Below are 12,283 nucleotides of genomic sequence, written 5' to 3'. Positions count from 1 at the left end.
TTAACAAAGTAAAGAACAGTATACAATCCCCTGTATGAATCTTTACAGAGCTTTTTAGTATTAAGTGGGGCCAAATCCAAAAGGAGCCTACAGATCAAGAATCATGAGCACCTCATTGAGAAAATGGGTAATCAGAACTGTTTGGATACTTGTGGCTTGTCACTCTGAAAAGTGAGGATTCTTAAGTGGACAACTCATTCCTCCATGTTATTTTCTTCTTCTCATACAGAGGGAGTCTGAGAGAAACTGGGCAGAACAGAGAGATGGGGTAAGCACCCCTGTCAATTCTTGCTGTCTGTCTGAGGCAGATGAGCAGGGAGAAATCTAAGAGCCATTAAAACATTTAAACTAATGTGTAAACCCTTGACAGTTAGGTAAGAAATTCTGCAGCAAGCAAATAAAGGAATTCCAAAGATGAAGTAAAGATCAAATGAAACAAAAAGGGAAAAAAGGACAGAATCTGGGTTTATTGTTTGTTCTATGTACTCAACACATAGTTCAATGCGGCCAAGCAGATGTCAGAGGTACAAATCTCACTTTAGGCATAGAACTCACTGGCATTCAAATAGCTTTATGGAGGAGCACAGGTGTAATGCATTTTTGGAGAAAAAAAATGAAACTTAACATTTTCAGACCCAGTTAATCAAAGTCGAGGTTGTGTTTTGAGCCGGTTAGGTACAAGGCAGGAGCTAGCACAGGACAAGTGTCATCCTATCGCACAGCCCACTCACTCACATAGGGGTTCAATGACCATATCTTTGGGAGGATGGAGGTGAGCCTCATAACCACAAGGAGAACATTCAGTCCCCAAGCAGTGAATGACTAAGCAAGGAATTCGAACCAAGGATGTTAGATCAATGATGTAACACTGCTAAACACTCTGCCACCGTGCATCCCATTAAAAATGTGCAATTATTTGCAAGATTATTCTAGCAATAGTTAACAAATTTTACAAAACTTTTTTTATTTTTTTAATGGCAATACCTAAACCAAGTCTGCAAATCTTTGAGTAACGAACTCAAAGATGTCATTCACATACGATAACTGGCTACACTTATTAAAAAGTGAACTGCTTTTTTGCCTTTTTTTCACTGAATAAAGAAGGCTATTGTCGCATAGAAATTGGTGCAGGCACAGAACTACTGGGGCGATTCCTGGAAATAAGCCATCATGTGTGGCAAAAGAAACTTAATTTGTGCAGCCACAGAAACAACTGACTGTTATTTAAAAAAAAATATCCGTATCCATCCAGATTTTGGAACACCACTGTAACCTGACCTGGCACTATAAGGTAGCACTTTTGTTTGAACGAGTGCCCTCTTTCTTGGCAGAGCCAACTGAAATAACGATTTTAGCAAAATGTGCGCATCAATGAAAGGGGAATGCTAATTTGTCACAAATCAGAATTTTGGATCACAGAGAAAACATTTCAGGACTAAACTCCCACTTTAAGATGACGGTGATCGTTAAAGCTCTCTCTTGACAATTCCAAAACTTAATTTTGGATTCATCACGTGAGCATTGGAAGTACCAAAAAAGACACAGGGGGATGATTCTGGAATTCAAATCCAATACTGACACTCAGACAACTGTGTGTCACCAGTGTGGCACAGTCTGGATCTTCAGGGTAGGAAATCCGGGTGTAACTGCTAAGCTTCACATCAGTGGTCTTTGATGGTTCAGAGTCCTCAGGGCTGTTGCTGCCAGGGCAACCTGCAGCATGGACTGAAGGGTCCTTAAAATGACTGTAGCTGCCTGTGCCCAAGAAAGTCATTGCTTTTGAAATTAGAAAAACATGCAGCCCCACAAGTGAGATATGATAAAAAAAAATTGAGTCACAAGATATTGTATAAATACAAATAATTTGTACTTTATGTAGCACTTACAAGATTTACCAGGCAGTCAACATGAAACGGATGAAATATGGACTTGCATGTACACAGCAAAATGGAGAGATTTCATGCAATTCAGAAAAGGAACTATAATGTAAGCTTTGACGTGGATGGTTCCTTTATCTTTGGCATTGTGTTTATGTTTTATTTTACTAAATTGCTCCTATGTAAGCGAATGTTGGCATTATTACTGTAATGGATTGGCACTCCATCCAGGGTTGTTTTTTCTCTTTGTCGAAGGCTGCACCTTTAGCTCCCTGCAATCCCCCAGTTGTATTAAGTGGATTTGAAAATATTCCATCCATCCATTATCTATCCCGCTATATCCTAACTACAGGGTCACGGGGGTCTGCTGGAGCCAATCCCAGCCAACACAGGGTGCAAGGCAGGAAACAAACCCCCGGCAGGTAAAGTGTTAATTCTAAATTGGGCCCTATCAAAGTGTGGATGTGTAAAGGGGTGGGCCTGTGACGGACTGGCACCCTGTCTAGGGTGGTTTTCTGGTTTGGGCCTAGTGGGGCTGGGATAGGCCCTGGATCCCCACAACCCAGAATTGGATTAAGCAGATTTGAGAATGAGATGACATGAAAAAATGTCAGTCAGTCATTATCCACACTGCTATGTCCTAACACAGGATCATGGGGGTCTGCTGGAGCCAACACAGGGTGCAAGGCAGGATGGAAAATGTGGGCCTATGAAAGAGAAGATTTTGGGGGCAGTGGCAGTGTGCTATACACCTCAGAACAATATAGGGTGCTACTCAGATTTACAGTGGTACTTGAAAGTTTGTGAATCCTTTAGAATTTTCTATATTTCTACATAAATATGACCTAAAACATCATCAGATTTTCACTCAAGTCCTAAAAGTAGATAAAGAGAAACCAGTTAAACAAATGAGACAAAAATATTATACTTGGTCATTTGTTTATTAAAGAAAATGATCAAATATTACATATTTGTAAGTGGCAAAAGTATGTGAACCTTTGCTTTCAGTATCTGGTGTGACCCTCCTTTGCAGCAATAACTGCAACTAAACGTTTCCGGTAACTTTTGATCATTCCTGCACACCGGCTTGGAGGAATTTTAGCCCATTCCTCCGTACAGAACAGCTTCAACTCTGGGATGTTGGTGGGTTTTCTCACATTAACTGCTTGCTTCAGGTCCTTCCACAACATTTCGATTGGATTAAGGTCAGGTCTTTGCCATTCCAAAACATTAACTTTATTCTCCTTTAACCATTCTTTGGTAGAACGACTTGTGTGCTTAGGGTCGTTGTCTTGCTGCATGACCCACCTTCTCCTGAGATTCAGTTCATGGACAGATGTCCTAACATTTTCCTTTAGAATTCTCTGATATAATTCAGAATTCATTGTTCCATCAATGAAGGCAAGCCATCCTGGCCCAGATGCAGCAAAACAGGCCCAAACCATGATACTACCACCACCATGTTTCACAGATGGGATAAGGTTCTTATGCTGGAATGCAGTGTTTTCCTTTCTCCAAACATAACGCTTTTCATTTAAACCAAAAAGTTCTATTTTGGTCTCATCCGTCCGCAAAACATTCTTCCAATAGCCTTGTGGTTTGTCCATGTGATCTTTAGCAAACTGCAGACGAGCAGAAATACTTTTTTTTGGAGAGCAGTGGCTTCCTCCTTGCAACCCTGCCATGCACACCATTGTTGTTCAGTGTTCTCCTGATGGTGGACTCATGAACATGAACATTAGCCAATGTGATAGAGGCCTTCAGTTGCTTAGCAGTTACCCTGAGGTTCTTTGTGACCTCGCCGACTATTACACGACTTGCTCTTGGAGTGATCTTTGTTGGCCAACCACTCCTGGAGAGGGTAACAATTGTCTTGAATTTCCTCCATTTGTACACAATCTGTCTGACTGTGGATTGGTGGAGTCTAAACTCTTTAGAGATGATTTTCTAACCTTTTTCTGCCTGATGAGCATCAACAACTCTTTTTCTGAGGTCCTCAGAAATCTCCTTTGTTCGTGCCATGATACACTTCCACAAACATGTGTTGTGAAGAGCAGACTTTGATAGATCCTGTTCTTTAAATAACACAGGGTGTCCACTCACACCTGATTGTCATCCCATTGATTGATAACACCTGACTCAAACACCTTCAAACTAACTGCTAATCCTAGAGGTTCACATACTTTTGCCACTCACAAATATGTAATATTCGATCATTTTCCTCAATAAATAAATGATCAAGTGTAATATTTTTGTCTCATTTGTTTAACTGGTTTCTCTTTATCTACTTTTAGGACTTGAGTGAAAATCTGATGATGTTTTAGGTCATATTTATGCAGAAATATTGAAAATTCTAAAGGGTTCACAAACTTTCAGGCACAACTGTAAAATTGACTGCTAAGCCAAACTTATAGAACTTTTCTGAACATGATGTCACGTCCACCACAGTTGCCAGGATGTAGTGAAGTGATCTGAGGTAGCAACATTGGCCCTAATTGGTTAGGGACAATAGAGCTAGCCTGCTATCAGAAGGCAAGTCCTGGGCAAAGGCATAGAAATTTGACTAGTTCTTTGTTATTGTTTAAATGGTCAACCCAATAATGCATTCTATGCCAGGTGCAAGATGTCCGGAAAATCAAATGTTAATTAGATAGTGTCCTGAAAGCTGTGTGACAGGCCATTGAGAAAACGGGATGTCAGCTCTTTGGTTCCAACAATGAATGACATTCGGGATGAGGACTTAACTTTTTTCTCAATAGCAACCATGAAAGTGGCACTCTTTAATGCATGACACTTACTTCTATTTCTGATAAACAAGTGATTAATGAGTTAATTAGCAGATGAATACATTAATTGCTTGATTTACTTGCAGCAAAACACTACGATATTGGTAACTCTAAATGGTTCTTCAATAGAGACTGATGTTGAATTTCTACAACAAATAATCAGTTAATTCAAGAACATATTAAATTGGACACAACTATAAATAACATTAAAACAAATACATCTTGCCTGAAGAAGGGGCCCGAGTTGCCTCGAAAGCTTGCATATAGTAATCTTTTTAGTTAGCCAATAAAAGGTGTCATTTTGCTTGGCTCTTCTCTACATTAAAACAAATGTAATGCATGGGAAGCAGTTTTTTTCTTTTTTTGCTTAAGGTATATTGAAGGTTATTCTCATCACCTGCGTCAAAGAAACTTTTTAAACGACTTTAGCTGAAAGGAGAATGTGACAAAGAACTTAGTTTGGCTCTTGTCAAACCAGCTTAATCGCCTCTCCCAGGCCTAACTTCCAGAACAGTCTGTCTCATTTATGAAGAGCAATTTGCAGTCATTTTTGGCTTGGAACGTATTTAATGAAGAAAAAAAAAAGTACAGCTGTGTATCAATAACTGCTGTTGTATTCATGAGAGGAAAAAAAGACAGACTTTGCCTATGTTAATGCTACAGTTAAAAGTGGCTTAATTTCCGATATTTGACTCGTATCTGATTTTGTTTGACTTTTCAAATTCATTTTAAAAGAAATCGAAATTCAATATGACTGTATATACATATTTATTCTGAATGTGTTCTACATGCACAAAATGAATAAAAACAAATTTGTAGGACAGATGTGACCTAACTGACTAAAATGAAAACCAACAATATGCTGTTTGCTGCACTAATTCTTGTTATTTTCGGTGCAGGGCATCTGTGAATCTGTCAGCTCATGGTGGTAATGAAGAGAAACAGAAAAAGTAAAATGCTGTCATTATAAACACAAATGTTAATTGCCATTCCTGTACACAGAATCAATTGGACACAAAAAAGTAGAGACAGGTGGGTTCAAGATATGGAGGGTTTAGATGCGAAACAATGCTTTTTTTTTTTTGAGGAATTCTCTGACTTAATGTCAATTTTAATTACTAACTATGACACACTCCTAATAGTTGGCGACTTTAATTTTCATATAGATAATCAGTGTGATCTAAAAGTAAAAGAATTTATGAACCTCCTGGATTCTTTTGATTTGAGACAACTCATAAATCAGCCTACACATAAAGCAGGTCATACGTTAGACTTAGTGATTACTAAAGGACTGAAAGTTGATATAAAACAGATCATTGATATTGGTCTATCAGACCATTTTCTTCTACTTTTTAATATAGAAATAATGATAAAAAACACTCATGAGAAGCATATTGTTAAAAAACGCTTCTTTGACTCAGCAGCAGCTTTAAAATTTACAAACATTCTAAGCAATCCGTCCGTTTATAGTGCCAGCTATAATAGCGAGGATAATGTAAATAGTAAGGTGGAAAGATTTAATACTAAAGTGAGAGCTGCTGTTGACATAGTTGCACCTGAAAAGACAGTTAAAAAATCTTCTAGCATTGTTATTCCATGGAGGACCCAAAGAGTGTCTGATTTAAAGAGAACATGCCGCAGAGCTGAGCGTCAATGGAGGAAGACTAAACTTACTATCCACCATGAAATATTAAAAGTCAAAATAACAGAATACAATAACACTGTCCGTCTTGAGAGACGCTGTTATTTCTCCAAGATTATAAGTAACAATGCTAGCAATCCCAGAGTCTTATTTTCTACAATTGATCGCCTACTAAACCCAGGTAGCTCAAAGGAATGTCTCCTAAGTACTTCCAGTAAAACCTGTGAGGCTATCGCTGTATTTTTTAATCAAAAAATTAATGATATTAGAAATAACATAGTATATCCCTCCAACACTAAGGATCCTCCTAAACCCCAGCATTCTGTTATAAACAAATTAAACTCTTTCACTAGGATAGATTTACCTGATTTACAAAAAATAATATCTCAATTAAAACCCTCCACCTGCGTCCTTGACCCAATACCAACAAATTATTTCAAAGAAGTATCAGGCGTGCTAACTGATAATGTTCTGGACATAGTAAATTCATCATTAGATACGGGGTCTTCCCAGACTGTCTTAAGACTGCTGTAGTTAAACCCCTTCTTAAGAAACATAATCTTGACCCCTCGGCTCTTGAAAATTTTAGACCCATCTCTAACCTGCCTTTCTTAAGTAAAGTTCTGGAGAAGGCAGTCATTATGCAGTTAAATGACCACCTCAGTAAACATTGACATAGATCTGATTGCTGCATTTGACACCATTGATCACAACATTCTTAGAAATCGCCTTAGTCAATGGGTGGGCCTCTCTGGCAGTGTCTTAAATTGGTTTGAATCCTACCTGGCAGGGATAAAAATTTTTGTTAGTTGTGGGAATTACAACTCGAAGACACATGATATCCGATATGGTGTTCCACAAGGCTCTATCCTGGGTCCGCTGCTCTTCTCAATCTACATGCTTCCGTTAGGTCAGATTATCTCAGGTTACAACGTGAGCTACCATAGCTATGCTGATGACACACAGCTGTACTTATCAATAGCTCCTGATGACCCCGATTCTATTGATTCACTAACACAATGTCTGACTTGTATCTCAGAATGGATGAATAGTAATTTTCTCAAGTTAAATAAAGAGAAAACTGAATTCTTAGTGATTAGCAATAATGGATACAATGAGGCTATTAGAAATAAACTGGATACATTAGGATTAAAAGTCAAGATGGAGGTAAAAAGCTTTGGGGTGATTGTTGACTGTAATCTGAATTTTAAATCGCATATTAACCAGATCATTAGGACAGCATTTTTTCACTTAAGAAACATAAGTAAAGTTAGACCTGTTATATCACTGAAAGATGCTGAGAAATTAATTCACGCTTTTGTTTTCAGTCGACTAGATTACTGTAACGCACTCCTCTCAGGACTACCTAAAAAAGACATAAATCGTTTGCAACTAGTGCAGAATGCAGCTGCTAGAATCCTAACTAGGAAAAGAAAATCCGAACACATTTCTCCAGTTTTAATGTCACTACACTGGTTACCTGTGTCATTCAGAATTGACTTTAAAATTCTGCTTATGGTTTATAAAGCCTTAAATAATCTCGCCCCATCTTATATATCGGAATGTCTGACACGTTATATTCCAAATCGTAACCTCAGATCCCCAAATGAGTGTCTCCTTAGAATTCCAAGAACAAAACTTAAAAGAAGTGGTGAGGCGGCCTTCTGCTGTTATGCACCTAAAATCTGGAATAGCCTGCCAATAGGAATTCGCCAGGCTGATACAGTAGAGCACTTTAAAACACTGCTGAAAACACATTACTTTAACATGGCCTTTCTATAACTTCACTTTAACTTAATTTAACTTAATCCTGATACTCTATATGTTCAATTTCCTTATAATAACTACTCATGGTGGCTCTAAAATCCGTACTGACCCCTACTCTCTTTTCTGTTTCTTTTTCCGGTTTCTTTGTGGTGGTGGCCTGCGCCACCTCCACCTACTCAAAGTTTCATGATGCTCCAACAATGATGGATGGATTAAAAGGCAGAACTCTACGTGACCATCTTCATCAAGCCCTTCCGTGAGAGCCCTAAATCCAAAGAGGACTGTTTCATTTATATTAGGTAGAATGCCCAGAGGGGACTGGGTGGTCTCATGGTCTGGAATCCCTACAGATTTTATTTTTTCTCCAGCCGTCTGGAGTTTTTTTGTTTTTTCTGTCCCCCCCGGCCATTGAACCTTACTCTTATTCGATGTTAATGTTGATTTATTTTGTTTTATAATTGTGTCTTTCATTTTTCTATTCTTTAATATGTAAAGCACTTTGAGCTACTGTTTGTATGAAAATGTGCTATATAAATAAATGTTGTTGTTGTTGACAATTTCAGAGTGTTGAGGGGAATAATCGATTACTTATATCAATACATTGGCCACAAGAATCTCTTGGAAAAAAAGCATGCATTTTAGCTACTATTTCAGTCAAAAACACATGGCAATTGCAGTTTATTTGTAGAAGACAGCTCCCCCAAATGCTTATTAAGTCACATGGAGATATGAAGAAGGTTACATAAACACTGATGTAAAATTAGCTGGAGAGGGTATGCTTCCTGACAATTCCTATCTAAGCATTCACACCGTGGTCACATTCAAGTCACATGTATCTGAATTGAATTTAGGACCACTTATGAAGATGGTCTAAATATGATCTGAAGGGTTCTGATTCAATCTTTTTTTTTGCTGTTCACTCCAAAAAGATCAGATCTGTGTCAAAAGTGAACAAAACTTGAGTTGAACTGCAGTGTGAACATAGCCTTACTAATTAAAACTGTAACTAAAGGAAGCAAAAAAAATTAGATTTGAATTGATGTGATTAAATGTTAAGTATAATACATTTATTTTATATCCCGCCTTAGATGAATATTAAAGTATTAAAAAAACAATTAAACCATGTACTGTATATGTATAACGTCAAACCCACTTAATCCAATTCAAGGTCACAGGGAGTTGAAGCCAATCCTGGCAGCACTGGATGTGAGATTGGGATCAGCCCTGGAGAGGGTCCTAGTTCTTCACAGAGAACACGTGTGCACAGTCACAATAACAATGGGACTTATTTGGAGGTGCCAGTTCACTGAACCTGCATGACTTTGGGCCTGTAGGCCCAACACAGCTATGGACTTATCCCTATCTCCAACAGCTGTCTAAGGGGCACAGGGGCTTTGACAAAATGGCACTAACTAATAGATAGAGAGATAAATTGATATGTTATTGGTCCTGAGCTACTAGGGTGTTGTACCGTGTTAGCCATTATGGATGTAGTGAGAAGTCAAGCAAAATGACACCTTTTATTGGCTAACTAAAAACATTACAATATGTAATAAGTTTTCGAGACAACTCAGGCCCCTTCTTCGGGCAAGATGTGCATTACATTGATCCTGAGGGAAATTTAAGAATGTCCATATGCCATGCATGATTTACATAAATGTAAATAAAAATTACACAAATGCCTGCCTAACCAGATCCTGATTGAAGTGCTGTTTTAAAAGATGCCTGACTGATGTGCAGCTGTCTCGACACAATCATTCTAGACACCGAGGTGCGACTAACCAAAAGGTGTGATCACCCACTGAATGCAGTTTGATCCTGGACAAGGGGGTTAGGGATAGCTGCTTGATTGAAGACTATGACGTGTGTTACAGTATGGAGACACTCCAGCAGATATAGTGAGCAAGATGGAGACACTCCAGCAGATATAGCGAGCAAGATGGAGACACTCCAGCAGATATAGTGAGCAAGATGGAGACACTTGCAGGTCAACCAGAGAATTCTAATATCAGTTCACAGGCTGATAGGAGGCTGGTGCAGGGGTGAAGTGACCGGCTCTCATACCCTCATCAGGATCCTATCAGTACTGTTCTTAAAAACAAATAACTCCTGATTAGGTTGAGCTCCTGCAATACCTTCATTAAATGGACTTACACAAAGATAGTGTTCTAGCAACTAAACTTGCTGAGAACTGGGAGCAGTCAAAAAAATGTAAAAATTTTCATTATACAACGTGTTTTCCACTTTTTTTTCTTCCAAATTTTCTTTTTGTTGTGTATCCCAATATGGGAACAGCACATTCATTATTAAGACAAACAAGTGTTAGATAAATCAACAGTAAACTCTACGACCACACAGTTCAGGCAGTAAAATGACTTCTTGCGCTCTTATGCCTACTTTTACATTATAGCTACAAATGACTAAATTCTGATTTTTTTATCTGACTGTTCACATTAATTTTTTCAAGTGAACCAAATTTGATATCAATGAGTATAGATATCTAATGCGAATGTGGCCCACATGCACAAAAAAAAAAAAAATGTAAAAGAAAACAATAAAAAGTGTGACATCTCTTTTTGTAGAAACATTGTGAATAAGACAGAAGCTCCAGGACTGGTGGGAGGGAAAAATGGAGGGTTTTAATAAACGTCAGTGATCTGACAATTTCAAAATATCGTGGAGGGTGTCTTAAGTACTTACCGTATATACTCACGTCGAAGTTGGGTCTTGAAGCCCAAAAAAATTGTTCATAAAATCAGACCAGGCATGGGCGTTAGTATATCATAATCTCTTGGACCAATAGTGTGAGTTTTCCACATTCGACTTATACGACCAACATTATAAAATACCAGAAGTTATACAGTAAAATTAAGTCCCAACTTGTCCGTGAGTGTATATGGCATGTCAAATTCGTTCTGTAAGACTCTCATGCAAAAATAAGCAGTTTCTCTCAGAAGCAATACTAACTGGCAATGAGTGCAGAGTATTGTCAGAAAACTTCAACTGAAGCCAGAGATATCTGTATTGGATTTAGTAATGCATATAGAAGTAGCCTAAATCTCATCTGAGAAGTTAACTTTCCATGGAGTTTTTAGTCAAACTTCTCTAAAATGATCAGATTTGTTCCATATAGTACTGAAAAAAATTGAATTGAGACACTTTTTCTGGATATGTGAATGCAGCCATTGCTTCACATGCACTGAATTTGTTTTGTTGTTTTTGCTTGTAGTCAGGAACAAAGATCAGAAGTACTTTCCTATTTTTCTTACCTACATTATTTTTCTTATTTAGATAGTTGATTTGAGTTTGCATTTTTCCTCAACAGACCTTTAATCTCAGAAAACCCCAATTCATGTCGGCAGGGTGGCACACCAACCCCGACACTGAAACATAAAAAAAGTACACAACCCTGTTTCTGGTATGAGACTGCAGGGAAGGTTTTGTCCCATAAAACATTAAAAGTTCAAATTTTAAATTGTCTGTTTGGCTTGGTCAGGAGCAGAGCTGAGACAGTCTGCCCCCAAGTACTGAGAATGCTACTTGGAGATCGCCCTTATCTGCCTAAGCCATAAGAGAGGTGTGCTGATCAGTTTTAAAGAAGACTTTTGTAAGTCAACCACCCAGTTGTAAATTCAGGTTTTCCCTGCAAAACACACCTGGTGGCATTTTTCAAGCTATTCCAAAGAAGACAGCACATGTGGTAGGATAAAAAAAAAAAAATGGCCATTATCTGATGACTAGTGATATGCTTGAAAAAGAAGAATTTAAAACAGCAAAGAATCACGTTAGCAGTAGAGTGACAGCAGACGTACCTCCATCAGTGGCCTCTTCACCGGCGAGGTGTGTGAGAGGAGACTGTGGGCGGGAGTCTCCACACAGTGAGTAACTGTGTTCAGTCTTGATGTGGGGGGGTACGGGAGATTCTGCTAAATCTTCTTCTGTATCCATTGCTTCACTTCTGTCGGACAGGAAAGGGTCACTGAGAAGCTGTCCGAGGATGGCATCCTGAGAGAAGTCATCCAGTAATTCGCTGAAGTGCTAGAAGGACAAAGAAAGAGGGCTTAATGGGCAATTCAGGACAGCACACTGATCTTGATAAATATAAAATAAAACAACATTTATCTTCCACATGCAAATTCATCTTTCTTCCTCACACAATCCTTCTGTACCATTTCCATTAACTTTTTTCTCTGTACTTTAATACATTTTAT

General features: G+C 38.3%; 1 protein-coding gene across 2 annotated transcripts in view; it reads right to left on the bottom strand.

The window, feature by feature from the left end:
* creb3l2 (cAMP responsive element binding protein 3-like 2) overlaps positions 1-12,283 on the bottom strand; it is an 83,046-nt gene that overhangs the window by 26,135 nt on the left and 44,628 nt on the right. For both annotated transcript variants that reach the window (XM_039769252.1, XM_039769253.1), the window contains exon 2: positions 11,885-12,110. In XM_039769252.1, the coding sequence (XP_039625186.1) occupies positions 11,885-12,110 (226 nt within the window). The remainder of the gene's footprint in view (positions 1-11,884; positions 12,111-12,283) is intronic.

Source organism: Polypterus senegalus, chromosome 11 (genome assembly GCF_016835505.1).
Source record: "Polypterus senegalus isolate Bchr_013 chromosome 11, ASM1683550v1, whole genome shotgun sequence".
Taxonomy (NCBI): domain Eukaryota; kingdom Metazoa; phylum Chordata; class Cladistia; order Polypteriformes; family Polypteridae; genus Polypterus; species Polypterus senegalus.
This window is presented reverse-complemented; position numbering and strand designations above follow the sequence as displayed.